The sequence below is a fragment of the Hyla sarda genome, chromosome 6, assembly GCF_029499605.1.
Source record: "Hyla sarda isolate aHylSar1 chromosome 6, aHylSar1.hap1, whole genome shotgun sequence".
NCBI lineage: Eukaryota > Metazoa > Chordata > Amphibia > Anura > Hylidae > Hyla > Hyla sarda.
The window spans coordinates 240481716-240495529 of record NC_079194.1 but is presented as its reverse complement, the minus strand read 5'-3'; the positions used below and the strand labels follow the sequence as shown (position 1 = coordinate 240495529).

Genomic DNA, 13814 nt, shown 5'->3' with positions numbered 1-13814 from the left:
AGGCTAGGTTTACATTGCCGTTTGCATCCAACCCGTTAAGGGTCCGATTGGCTCTCTTTCTTTTTTTTTTTTGCGCCGATCGAACCTTAAATCGGGTCGGATGCAAATGGCTACTATCGGGTCCAGATGGACCCCAATTCACTTGCATGGGGTCTGTCGGTGATCAGGTAATTTTATAGGAATTTAGCGTAGAATTTTTTTCTCTGCCAAACTCCCGTCCTTCTGGCCAGATTGCCGATGGAACTCCAAATAGCATGGAGGCCATAGGTGGTAGAAAACAGAAAATTTGCACCCAATCTCATAGATGCATTGTTATGAAATAATCCTATTCGCATATTAGCCGGTGTAAACTCTTCCAGACATCTGATAATTCAGACTTTCTGACCTCCCTTGTATAACTCCTCGCTGATGGATCAGGTCTCTTATCCCAGGTCGATACAACAGAGCAGTTGAAGCGGATCTCTCAGATGCGCCTTGTCCAGTATCATTATAAGCCTGAATTTGCCAGCACAGTAGGCCTGGATGACACTGCAGAAACAGGTATATTGGATATTTAAGTATTTCTAGAGAGTTTGGATGCCATGGATGTTTTTTTGGTTTAATATTTTTTTTTCTCTAGGAGTCATAGCTCAGGAAGTACAAGAGATTCTTCCAGAAGCAGTAAAAGAGACTGGGGATGTGGTGTGTGCCAATGGAGAAACTATAGAGAGCTTCTTAGTTGTAAACAAGGTATGATCTTAATATGGTTAAGCTTCAACTTGTTTTTTTTTGGGGGGGGGGGGGGGCGGGGGAAACGCCAAGAAAAACGCCAATTCTGCCGCATGGCGTTTTTTTGGCCAAAAAACGCTGCGGACAGATCTTAGCTGTAAACCAATGAGAAATCACAAAAATCTTTTTCCACTTGGCGTTTTTCACTTTTGCGTTTTTTTTTGTTTTTTTTTATCCTTTTGGCTTTTTTTCACTCTTTTTTTTTTTTGCCGTTTTTCAGCTCCTTGGCGGTTTTCCAAAATCGCAGCATGTTAAGCCACTGGCGTTTTTTTCCCTGAAATCGGGGCATTTTTCCCCCATAGAAGTCTATGGGAGTAAAAAAACGCCAAGAAAAACGCCATGTGGGTTTTAACTTTGAAGTTTTTTCAGGCGGTTTTTATTCTCTTTTGGACTTTAGTGATCCAAAAAAGTGATGGAGATACCTTTTTTAATAAAATTTCGTAGGGTACCATTAAAAAAAAAATAAAAAAAAAATAAAGATACAGTAGTGATGGAAAAAATTGTATTATAGAATTTTTTTTTTTTATAACAACATTTTTATTCATTTTTAAACAGGGATCAATTTATGTGGGCGGGCAGGGCACTAAAAATATAGCGGACAATAATAAAAATGTAGTGTGTGTGTTTTACACTTTTTATTCTTTATTTTTTAGGTGGTACTACTACTCCCAGCATGGAACACACACTGTTCCCTGATGGGAGTAGTAGTACTACCTAAAACATGTAAAAAAAATAGAGAAAAAAATTGAAACACACACTTTAAATTTTAAATTAATTAAAAATTTTATTTTGTTAAATACATTTTTTTCCATCACTACTGCATCCTTTTTTTTGCCAAGGTGCCAAAAATGCAATTTCCACACAAATGAAAAAAAACCAGAAAAAACACCTGACACAGGAAATTGCACTGCTGTTTTTTCAGGCGTTTTTTCTTGAGTTTTTTTTCAAACCAAGAAATGCAGGACAAAAAAACAAGTAGAAACTTAGCCTTAGTGTGAAAGTACCAAATATTAATGCTGAGAATTACAGACTAAACGCAAACTTATGTAACCAGAAAGAAGCTTATAATGGTAGTGACTAGATAGTGAACTTATCATTTCAGCAAACTTTTGTGGGAAGTTTCCTAAAATCATAGTAACCCTTTTAAGAAACCTATTTCCGTTACAACCTGTTGACACTATTAGAATAACTGTGATGACAAGGAGACACATGTTCCCTTTCATATATCTATCTGTGCTTCCATGACATAGAAATTCTCTGTTGCATAGTCAAAGAGGCGTTCCCATGACCCTGAAGTGCTGAGGGCTGGAACACTTCCTCGCTCCCCCTACCATCCCTGTCCCAGCTTGATTGACAGTCAAAACTCAGCTTCCTGTGCTGAGCCCTCTTTGCGATGAACTGGCTTAATGGGGTGTTGTAGTGTATGGTGGGGTGCAGCGACAGACAGTGGATAATTTGTGACGCCAGAAGCGTAACTCACCACACTTCAAGTTAAAGCACTGAAGCAATGAATACTTCAGACGCAGGGTTACGAAAAATTGCCTTTACTGAGGATTTATGGCCAGTTGTTACAGTTCTTAGCAATGTAGAGCAGAGCAGGGGGAATGTAGAGGAAATCCAGGAATCATTTAACTTGCTGAGACTTGTAGTATAATACATCCTTGCTAAGTTACTTGGAGAGACTGTTACTTGTTACTGGAGACAACTAACACTGACTTGAGTTCTCTACAGAGCATCCAATTAAGTTTCCTATCACCAAGGATTCTGATTAGAGCAGTGTCGACACACTGGCTCCTACTCCCCATAGCTTGGAAATACAGACTTGTCCTATGCGGCAGGACACCTGCAGATACCGTTGCTACTCAAATTTGGACTTTCTTAGCACTCCATGGTTTACCCACATCACTCCTCTTACTCCTTCTCCACACAACTACCTGAGATCTCCTTCAACTCCTCACTCACTAACCAAAGTAACTTGACCCTCCCTTTCTGAACTAGTAAAGACACAGGGCATGGGCTCCCATTGGGCACAAAGATTATGTGATCTTCTTAATTTCTCTCCTTTAAAGGCACATTAACCTTTAATACAATTGGCATAACTCATATAGCAGGAATTACCATACAATAAGAAATAATATAAAAATGAAATAATATAAAAATAATATAAAAATAAAAAGTGGGCCCACTACTACTGTACCTGGAGTAGTGGGCCCAAGCTTTTGAGGCAGCATTTACCTGACAAGGTCATATTCTGTACTGGGACACCACATCTTTCCAAAATCTCATTCTTGTGCTGTGCATACAAATTGTGCACAGGTTTTGGAATCAGGGCTCAGCTTCCAGGGATAGGGATGGAAGGGGTAGCTCTAGCCTGCAGCACTTCAGGGGCTTGGGAACACCTCTATGACACTGGGTGGGCACCATAGAATAGTAACATTTTTATACCTTACTAGCTGAGTACCCGGCGTTGCCCGGTTTTTCCTTCCTAATCCTTGTTGGGGAGGAAAATAAATAAAGGAGGAAGCTTTTGACTTCATATCCTGTCCTCATATATTGTTGTTATATCCCGACCTCCTATCCTGACCTACTATCCCGTCATCATATCTCAACCTCATATCTCGACCTCCTATCCCGACCTCCTATCCCGTCCTCCTATCCCGTCCTCCTATCCCGTCCTCCTATCCTGACCTCCTATCCCGACCCGTAATATGTGACCAGTTATTGAAATATCTCCAGCCGTACGGAAGTTATGTGGGAACATACATTTCCCATTGATTTGCATGGGACTTTAAACAAAAACCCCGACCCTCACAAATGGGGGTAGCTAAGGGTTAAATGAACTATCCTATATTTTAAGTGGACACATAAGTAACATGTGACCAAGTATTATCGAAATATCTCCAGCCGTTTGGAAGTTACGCAGTAACATATATTTCCCATTGACTTGTATTGGACTTTAAAAATAAACCCCACCCCTGGCAAATGGGGGTGAGTAAGGGTTAAATCACCTATCCTATCCTATGTTTGTTGTTGACATAAAAGTAACACGTGTGCCAAGTTTCATGTTAATATCTTTAGCCGTTTGGACGTGATGCTGGAACATACACACATACATACAAACGTTGAGTTTTATATATATATATTATATTATATATTATATATATATATATATATATATATATATATATATATATATATAGATTTAAGCACAGACAAATATATGAAATGTACCATGTGTCTCTATCAGTGTCAGCAGTTTGGAATGTGAATAGCAAATGACAGATTCACTTATAAACTGCTTTTTCCATTTTACTTTAACGAGAAAAAAAAAATGATTGTGAAGTTAGTTCGTGCGCAAAAGTTATAAAATGAGTACATAGAGTCAAGTAATAACGTATCAGGCTTCTTGTCTTTATATATAAAACACAAAGTGCTGTCAATGTAATATACAGTCAGAGTGGCCATAAATACAACGACACAGTAGACCCACACCATAGTGCAACTTCAATTTTTTGCCTTCCTCTGGATCAACACAGTAGGGTTATAGGTTGAACGTGATGGACGTTTGTCTTTTTTCAATCTTCATCATATGTTACTATGATGCAGGTTTCACAATGTTTTTATTAAGACATCCTGTAATATACGGGCTGTGGCATTCTACCACCCTGGACCTAGTACATGCCATCACATTGAGGTGAAGTCACATTCTTTGTTTTACATACAAACAGGAAAGGATATTTATGGAGAATGTCGGTGCCGTGAAAGAGCTCTGCAAGCTGACAGACAACTTAGAGACCCGGATAGATGAACTGGAGCGATGGAGTAAGAAGCTGGCCAAACTCCGGAGACTCGACAGCATGAAAAGCAGCAACAGGTAAAGATTCAATCGTCTTATTTTAAAGGGGTACTCCGCTGGAAAAACATTTTTTTTTTTAATCAACTGATGCCAGAAAGTTAAACAGATTTGTAAACTACTTCTATTTATACATTTTAATCCTTCCAGTACTTATCAGCTGCTGTATACTACAGAGGAATTTCTTTTCTGTCTGACCACAGTGCTCTCTGCTGACACCTCTGTCCATGTCAGGAACTGTCCAGAGCAGGATAGCTTTGCTACGGGGATTTGCTCCTACTCTGGACAGATCCTAAAATGGACAGAGGTGTCAGCAGAGAGCACTGTGGTCAGACAGAATGGAAATTCAAAAAGAAAAGAACTTCCTCTGTAGTATACAGCAGCTGACAAATACTGGAAGGATTAAGATTTTTAAATAGAAGTAATTTACAAATCTGTTAAACTTTCTGGCACCAGTTGATGAAAAAAAAAAAAAAAAAGTTTATCAGTGGAGTACCCCTTTAATAGTATCATTTATGGTTCATTTGCCAGTTTCTATAAATAATTAATTATTTTCTTTTTTTATTTCGATTTGCCATCATTTCCGTTTTCACCCTTTAGTCACACCGGCAGTCAGTTTAGTCGCGCAGGGAGTATCCCTCATAAGCAACGTCCTTCCAAAGTCATGGCCAAGGTATGTGCATGTCTAAGTGGTCTGTGTGTCTTTGGCCACAATTCTGGCAATAAATTGTGTATTTTTAGAAAATTATTAACAAACCCATATAAAGCTGAGAGACAAAGTTTCAGGGCTGTATCAAAGTTTTAAGTTTTTTTTTTTCTTGTGTGTGGAAAATATAAAATATAAAATCCAGGCAAAAAGGGAAAGATAAAATTATACAGCTACAATACATTAAAAATGACAAAAAGTAACAAAGTTACACTAATAAATAGTCTTCCAGAAGGTGCTATAAAAGTGGAGGCCCTGACGAATGTTCCCATTTTGACCTGTCCTATCTATCGTTATGTAAAAGATTTTGGACTTTGTACAATATATTATGTGTAGATTATAGAAATATCAAAAATCCTTCCTATACTTATCTGCTGTATACTACATAGAAAGTTGTGTAGTTCTTTCCAGTCTGACCCCAGTGCTCTCTGCTGACACCTCTGTCCATGTCAGGAACTGTCCAGAGTAGAAAGAAATCCCCATAGCAAATCTCTCCTGCTCTGGACAGTAGTGTTGCTCGCGAATATTCGCAATTCAAATTTTATTCGCGAATATCGCATATTCGCGAATTCGCGAATTTCGCGAATATAGCGCTATATATTCGTAATTACGAATATTCGTTTGTTTTTTTTTTGTTTTTTTTTCTTCACAGTACACATCACAGTGATCACCCCTCTCTGCTTCCAGCTTGTGTGGTGTAAATAAGGCTGTAATACTACTGTGTGAGACTGGCGTGCGGAAATTCGCATATGCGAATATTAACATATGCTAATTTTCGCATATGCGAAATTTCACATATGCAAATTTTGTATATGCTAATTTCCACATGTCAATTTTCGCATACGCGAAGTTTCGCATATGCGAAAATAAAACGAGAATGTAACGAATATACGAATATTCGCGAATATATGACGAATATTCGTCCAGATATTCGAGAATATTCGCGAATTCGAATATGGCCTATGCCGCTCAACACTACTGGACAGTTCCTGACATGGACAGAGGTGGTCAGACTGATAAGAAAAACCCAACTTCCTCTGTAATATACATCAGCTGATAAGTACTGGAAGGATTAAGATTTTTAAATTGAAGTCATTTACAAATCTGTTTAACTTTCTGGCACCAGTTGATGAAAACATTTGGACTATCCCTTTAATTAGAAAATGTGTAACATTTCTAGAAAAGATGGTCTTAGGAGTTTCTTCCTTGAATGTACCAGCTACTAAATATCTACTAAATGCAGTAATTTACATTTTGCCAACTATGCTTTTGTGTTGATCTTTGGGCGATATTCTACATATCTATACACAACTAGTCCCTAAAGGAAGTCAGGGATCACTTTCTACGAAAAATTACTAAAGCCCGGGGCAAAGGAAGCCCAGGGCACAAGATCCCTATTACAGGGAGACTTCCCTAAAACGTAACTTTTAATGGTGCTCTGATAAAATATTTGTGACCATAACGTTAAAATCCCATGTCAGGGTCCACTGTCTTCTGATAACTGTGAGTAAATTAACTAGTATGATTGTATAGGGAACTGCAGTTTCCCTTTATCTGAGTGGGCCGAGACAGATTTAAAACACTATCATTTGAGGGGGGCAAATGATAGTGTTTTAAATCTGTCTCGGCCCACTCAGATAAAGGGAAACTGCAGTTCCCTATACAATTATACTAGTGAATTTACTCACAGTTATCAGAACACAGTGGACCCTGACATGGGATTTTAACGTTTTGGTCACAAATATTTTATCAGAGCACCATTAAAAGTTACGTTTTAGGGAAGTCTCCCTGTAATAGGGATCTTGTGCCCTGGGCTTCCTTTGCCCCGGGCTTTAGTAATTTATTCTACATATCTATTACTATCTTTTTGCAGACGGTTCCAGCCCCGTCTGACCAGAGCTGTGTCAGTCAACGTTTCCTTCAAGCAACCATCATTGCCCTAGTAATTATTATGGCTTTCAGGTATGTTGTCCAAAAAAAAAAAAAAAATTACTAGTATAAAGTAATACACAAAAAACATCCATAATGCACCAAAATGGAGATGTTGGAATGAAACAACATTTTATTGGGAACAACTGTACAAATGAAAGGAGGTTATAGTCCAGTGGTCTTCAAACTGTGGCCCTCCAGATGTTGCAAAACTACAATTCCCAGCATGCCCGGACAGCCGTTGGCTGTCCGGGCATGCTGGGAGTTGTAGTTTTGCAACATTTGGAGGGCCACAGTTTGAAGACTGCTGTTTTAGTCACTGCTGGGCACCTTTAGCCTGGAAACAAGAGGAGATACTGCTGGGAATGGAAGCATACCGGTACCGTGCACCGTGGTACATGGCTCCACACCGCTGCAGTAAGCGCTTCAGCTGGAAACCTGACGATCGGGCAAGAGACCGTACCACCCTGGAAGCACCGGCTAGCCGCCAGCTAAATCATCACGTCTCTGGTTATGAGACACAATTACACTCAGCCCCTTTATATGCTTTATGCATCTAATCTAGCATGGCATATCTCTGGTGGCCTAGCTCTACAGCTATAATATAGTGTGCCTTGTGCAATCAATTGACACAATTTCACCCCTGCTATACTAAACATAGGAGGCAGTTCGGGTGTATTGTGCTTTGTGCAATAATTTGGCACAACCTTTGCTATATGAAGAGTTATAGTGGCTTACCTTTTTCCTTATCACTTCTGTGTTGGCTCCATTATCTGGAGCAGCCATTGGGGAATCAAACATTTGATGTGCGGTTTCCCTTGAAGACGCCACTTTTATCTTGGCAGAAACACGTTGGGAACCTACTGTATTATAATAATAGGCACAATAGCCTTCAACTCATTATATGACATAGTAACCTAATAGTATCTTCTGTTAAGGTCTAACTTTTTTTAAAAAATCTTTTTGTTGTGGGTTTGCAACAGGAGCACTTTATCTTTAATTTTGGTATTTTTAAGTAAATGTTTATTAAAATAAATTTTTAATAGCACATCCCCACTGTACTATTTAGGTAGTCCCTTGCTACTTTTTTTTTTTTTTTTTAGATAATAAGCTGGGATGTTTCGTGTACCTCCTGCAGGGCCTTTACATACCTATATATGCAGTTCTGAGGTACTGCCGATTTTTCCTAGTTAGAGGGTCTCTAGTTTTGACTATTTCCTTGTACTGTTAATAAGTGACTCCTACTACTCCAAGTCACATAGGATGCATAGCTTAATGACAACGATTATACTAGACCGGATGCCAAAATATATGTATCATTCATTTCTGTTTTAGTGTTATCTCTATGACCACTCTTTACGTGTTGAATCTGCGGAGTGAAGATGATATCCTAGACATGGATGGGTAAATACAATGTTACTTTTACTTTAAGAATTTGCATTGGGAATGAGCACATTTAGGAAAGCTTTAGTCCACACCTAAACCCAGCAGAACCCCATAGACCCTAATAAATGGAATTATCATCTCTTAGGGTGTTCTTGGGCTCTTAGTACTGCACGGACATTGCCGTCACCATAGACGACTGTGGCATAGACTCTGCATAAAGAATGGATGACATCATTCTTTTGGCAACTACATTTTAACTGCGGACTATCCATTGCCGTGTGCATTGTGCAGCGGAATCCCATTGTATGCCATAGAATTCTGCTGCACCACAATTTCCATATGGAATTCTGCTTTGAAATTCCGTTCTGCAATTCCATAGACAGAGAGCTAGCCACAGCGACTAGCGCTTGCGATTCAGACTTGCAGATGGGATCTGGACTAGCTGCTATAAACAGTGGCAAATCCAGGTGCAACCAGCAATTATTGGTAAAGCGCAAGCACTAATGGCCCCAGCTAGCCCTTGCCATTCACTTGTAGTCCAGGTTCCGCCTATAGTTCACAGCCGTATGCCCTTATAGTGTCAATCTAATGTCCCTCTGGTATGGAAACTGCATGATGGACGGTCCAGATAGTTTTATGCACTAGTCTTGTACTAAACCAATTTTTCCCAACCAGGGTACCTCCAGCTGTTGCAAAACTACAACTCTCAGCATGCCCGGACAGCCGAAGGCTGTCCGGGCATGATGGGAGTTGTAGTTTTGCAACAGCTAGAGGCACCGTTGTTGGGAAACACCATTGTTTCCAACTAGGGGGTGAAGGGAGAAACAATCATCTAAAAGCTATTAAAAGTGTATAAGGACCTTTACACGGGACTGAATTTGTTGGATTTGTGACTGAGCCCCGTGGTGCTGTTGTATCTTATGTAGCATTGACTTCTTATCACTTATCTTCTTGTTCCTTCTATCACTGTCTCTTTGCTTGCTCTCAGTCCTCTCACTTCTTCTGGTACCTGCACTCTGACTTTGCTCAGACAGATTCGGCTTACACTCCCTTATGCTCTCTGCACGCGGTACGTCTCTTGTCTGCAAACCATCTTATTTGCTGGAATCCGGTTCCATTTGTTCTTTTCACTTATCTGGCCTATGTTTATTTCTTCCATAGCTCAAGTCAGAACTTTGAAAGCACACAGCTGAGAAGTTCTACCCCGCCTCCACTACGGGCCACGGATAGCACAGGTGATCCACTGGTCCTAAATATCTGTTCTTGGTGCTGCCATTCCAACTAATGTTGTCTGACAAACATCTGTGTGTTTTTTCCTCCGCAGATTGGATACACAGTCAGAATCCTTCCATTGTGTTAGACCTGTGCTTGAATCCTCCCTGCAAAGCTTTCTGTTGCTCTAGTCCTCATACCTACCCCACTTCTCCAGCAGTTACGTTAGGGAAAACGGCTACACGCGTGGAAACATCAATAACAGGTGGGATACCACGATTAAACATCTACACTACTACTTCTGCCTACTTGCAAGGGCACAAGAGGCAGCCCCATGCGCCCCCTATGGGCACCATGAACATTCACACTGTACCTGTGTAGGTATGGAGTGTAATATGTAGCCATGTGCCCGATTACAAAATGTGAATATTCAAAAGGAGAAAACTATTATTATTTTAGTCTTTACCATTTGCCATGTGCCTTTTGCTAAAGCGCAAGGATAGATTACAAAGTTACATAATACACATAGTTACATAACAGGAAAATTGAAACTCGCTAAAGTTAGATTACAGAAATGATGTGCACAGTGATGTCACAGTATAGGGATAATGTACGCAGTGATGTCACAGTACAGGAATAATGTACACAGTAATGTCACAGTACAGGGATAATGGGCACAGTGATGTCAGAGTAAGGAAATAATGTGCACAGTGATGTCACAGTACAGAGATAATATGCACAGTGATGTCACAGTACAGGAATAACGTGCAAGGTGATGTCACAGTACAGAAATAATGTGCGCAGTGAGTTTAAAGTATGGGAATAATATGAACAGTGATGTCACAGTGTAGGAATAATGGGCACAGTGATGTAACAGTACAGGAATAATAAGCACAGTGATGTCACAGTACAGTAAAAATGGACAAAGTGATCTCACAGTACCAAAATAATGTGCACAGTGAGGTCACAGTATAGGAATAATGTACACAGTGATGTCACAGTACAAGAATAATGGGCCCAGTGATGTCACAGCACAAGAATAATGTGCACAGTGATGTCACAGCACAAGAATAATGGGAACAGTGATGTCACAGTACAAGAATAATGGGCACAGTGATGTCACAGTACAGGAATAATGTACACAGTGATGTTACAGTACAGGAATAATGTACACAGTGATGTTACAGTACAGGAATAATGTACACAGTGATGTTACAGTACAGGAATAATGGCTACAGTGATGTCACAGTACAGGAATAATGGGCACAGTGTAGGAATAATGTGAACAATGAGGTCACATTACAGGGATAATGGGCACAGTGATGTCACAGTACAGGAAAAATGTGCACGGTGATGTTTGAGTACAGAAATAATGTGCACAGTGATGTTTCAGTACAGAAATAATGTGCACAGTGATGTCACAGTGTTTACCTTTCTGCCTAGTTATACGTTGAATTACTTAAACATACAATTTTACTACAGACAATGCTCCTGCTACAACTATCAGAAAGGGTAAATCCAGAGTCCTGGACAAGAGTAGAAACCATCTCCAAACAGCAGCACGTCCTGTCAGTCCTCCACCTCAGTATACCCAAGGAAAAAGCAAACACAGTCCTAACAGCCTACCAGGGCAGGACCTACGTGACAGGCGTAGTGTGGACGAGGAAGAAACAATATCAACCACAGTCTCTGATGTTACCTATGGAAATGGTAAGTTACACTAAATGATTTACCATAAACAGACTAAAAAATCGGTATGTGAAAAATATCTATACTGCCACCTATACATTTTAGCTATATGGGTTTCAGCTTTATTGCTTTCACTGTCCAGGACTAATAATAAATACACAGTTTTTGCAGAAATAGCACCGCATAGAAACATGTAAAGACACCTCAAAAGATTCATTAGTCTTCCTCCCTAAATGAGGTCATTTTCTTCTGTAAAAACTGAACAGAAGTCTTCATTGAAGCAGTCAGCTAGTCTTTTATCCTTTCTACATACCTTCCTTTGTTTTTAATTTCGTTATTCCTTGTTCTAATTTTCTTTTTTCAGTTACCGTATATATCAGAAGAATGTGGTATATCCCCTTTTTCACTGACTCGGCTAGTTCTCTGCCTGTGCTTTAGAAACTTTTATAACTTACTTGGCATCTTTTTGCCTAAACTTATGGATATATTATTTGCTCTGTTATATATATTTTTTTATATAAATTACTGAATGCTAGCTTTTTTTTTTTTTTTTTTTATAGACCACAGTGGTCTCATCCTTTCTTGCTGTTACTAACAAGCCTACACAATTATCTGTTGCCTTCAATAGTCCCATTTCTCCTGTTCCAGTCTGATAGGGACTCATGTACCACTAATCTCATTTTAGAAAGTCTTTTTTTTATTATTTTATATATATATATAAATGTTAGTTTTTGTGTGGTGTGACTAAGCCACTGTTCTTATATGAAATCACACTGACTGGTGATCACTAGATCCTAAGCTTTCATTTACAGATTTTCATATACCAAATACCCATTTGTGAATACTAAATAAAAAATGGCCTCCTTTAGGGTTTGGAAATTCACATTAGGAAGATTTTAATATTCATAAGCGCTGGCCACGTGAGCACTCAGTAGACACGAGCGCTCACGTGACCAGCGCTTATGAATATTTAAATCCAGCCGGCGGGCCCGCCTCAAAGCGCAAGTCAGCGCTGGAAGAGGGGGACTTATGGAGGATCAGGGCTCCAGACTGCAGGTAGGTATAGCAGTCCAAGACCCCGCATCGGTCTCCTGTTCAACCGTACTATAATCAGGTGTATCGGGTTATAGTGCGGGTGAACGGGTGACTGTTTTCCTTTAGATCAAACTAGTTTTGGCCAACAAAGTTCTTCAAACATATTCATGAGTAACTTAGCATTTCTCCATCTTTCTCACTTGTGACTGCTAATATAATGTCTTTTGCAGGATCGCGTGCTTCTGTCTCTTCTGTTCGGCTCCTTGAGAGTGATACCCTCATCACCAATCAGTTATGTGCCTCCCCAGACACCTGCAGGTGATTCATGTGCTCTTGTATATAAGGCTTTATTGAAGTGTTTATAAAGTTAGGTTTACACTGCATCCATTTCGGACGTATATACTACGAGGGCTGTAAAGAACACATATGTCCCCAATTGGTGATTCTGTTCAACCACAGAAATCAATAAGATCCGTTGTTCCTGTTAACTATATACGGTTATCGGATACAACTAATGGGAGCGCTAATGCAGTGTGGACCTAGCCTAAGGTTCACATGCTGTTCTTCTCTGTGCATATTACATGCCAAAATACATGGTGAAAATTAAAGGATAATTCTGGATGTATCAACTTATCCCTATCGCTGGGGCCCCCCACGATCTCCTGGCTCTCTGCATAAAACGAGCCTTTTCAACCACAACACAAATCTGCAGCTGACATGCCCCCTCCATGCTGTTCTATGGCAGAACCAGAGATTGCTGAAAGCAGCGCTCAGGCTCTCCCAAAGTGCAGCATGGAGGGGGGGGGGGGGGGGTCGGCTGCCGCTTCGTGCAGTGGTCGACACGCCCCATTCGTGCATGAGAACCGGGGCACCATTCGGGAGAGCGCGGGGGCCCCAGCAGTCGGACCTCCCGCAATCTATCACTCATCCCCTATCCTTTAAAATACGGGAGTTATCCTTTAAGGTACCATGGATATACCATGGGTTAACCATGATAAAAAGACACCTTATATTTAATCTGTAGGTTTTATTTTATTTTACTACTTAAAAAAAATATAACTACCGTATATGCACCAAAATGAGTGTGTCATCTTCTGACCCCTATAACTTTATTTTCCCATATACGGGGCTATAAGAGGGCTCATTTTTTGCACTGAGGTCTGTAGTTTTTATCGGTATCATATTTGTTTTGATAAGACTTTTCGCTACCCTTATAAATAAATAGTTCGTACATTT

General features: G+C 39.9%; 1 protein-coding gene across 11 annotated transcripts in view; it reads left to right on the top strand.

The window, feature by feature from the left end:
* The window catches only part of MYRF (myelin regulatory factor), a 184343-nt gene that overhangs the window by 156039 nt on the left and 14490 nt on the right, over positions 1-13814 (top strand). For 9 of the 11 annotated variants that reach the window (XM_056526788.1, XM_056526785.1, XM_056526787.1 and 6 more), the window contains 11 exons: positions 432-540; positions 620-729; positions 4497-4642; positions 5222-5294; positions 7201-7289; positions 8592-8660; positions 9631-9711; positions 9804-9877; positions 9967-10119; positions 11337-11564; positions 12809-12896. In XM_056526788.1, the coding sequence (XP_056382763.1) occupies positions 432-540; positions 620-729; positions 4497-4642; positions 5222-5294; positions 7201-7289; positions 8592-8660; positions 9631-9711; positions 9804-9877; positions 9967-10119; positions 11337-11564; positions 12809-12896 (1220 nt within the window). The remainder of the gene's footprint in view (positions 1-431; positions 541-619; positions 730-4496; positions 4643-5221; positions 5295-7200; positions 7290-8591; positions 8661-9630; positions 9712-9803; positions 9878-9966; positions 10120-11336; positions 11565-12808; positions 12897-13814) is intronic. The other 2 variants (XM_056526786.1, XM_056526792.1) reach the window with 1 other exon arrangement.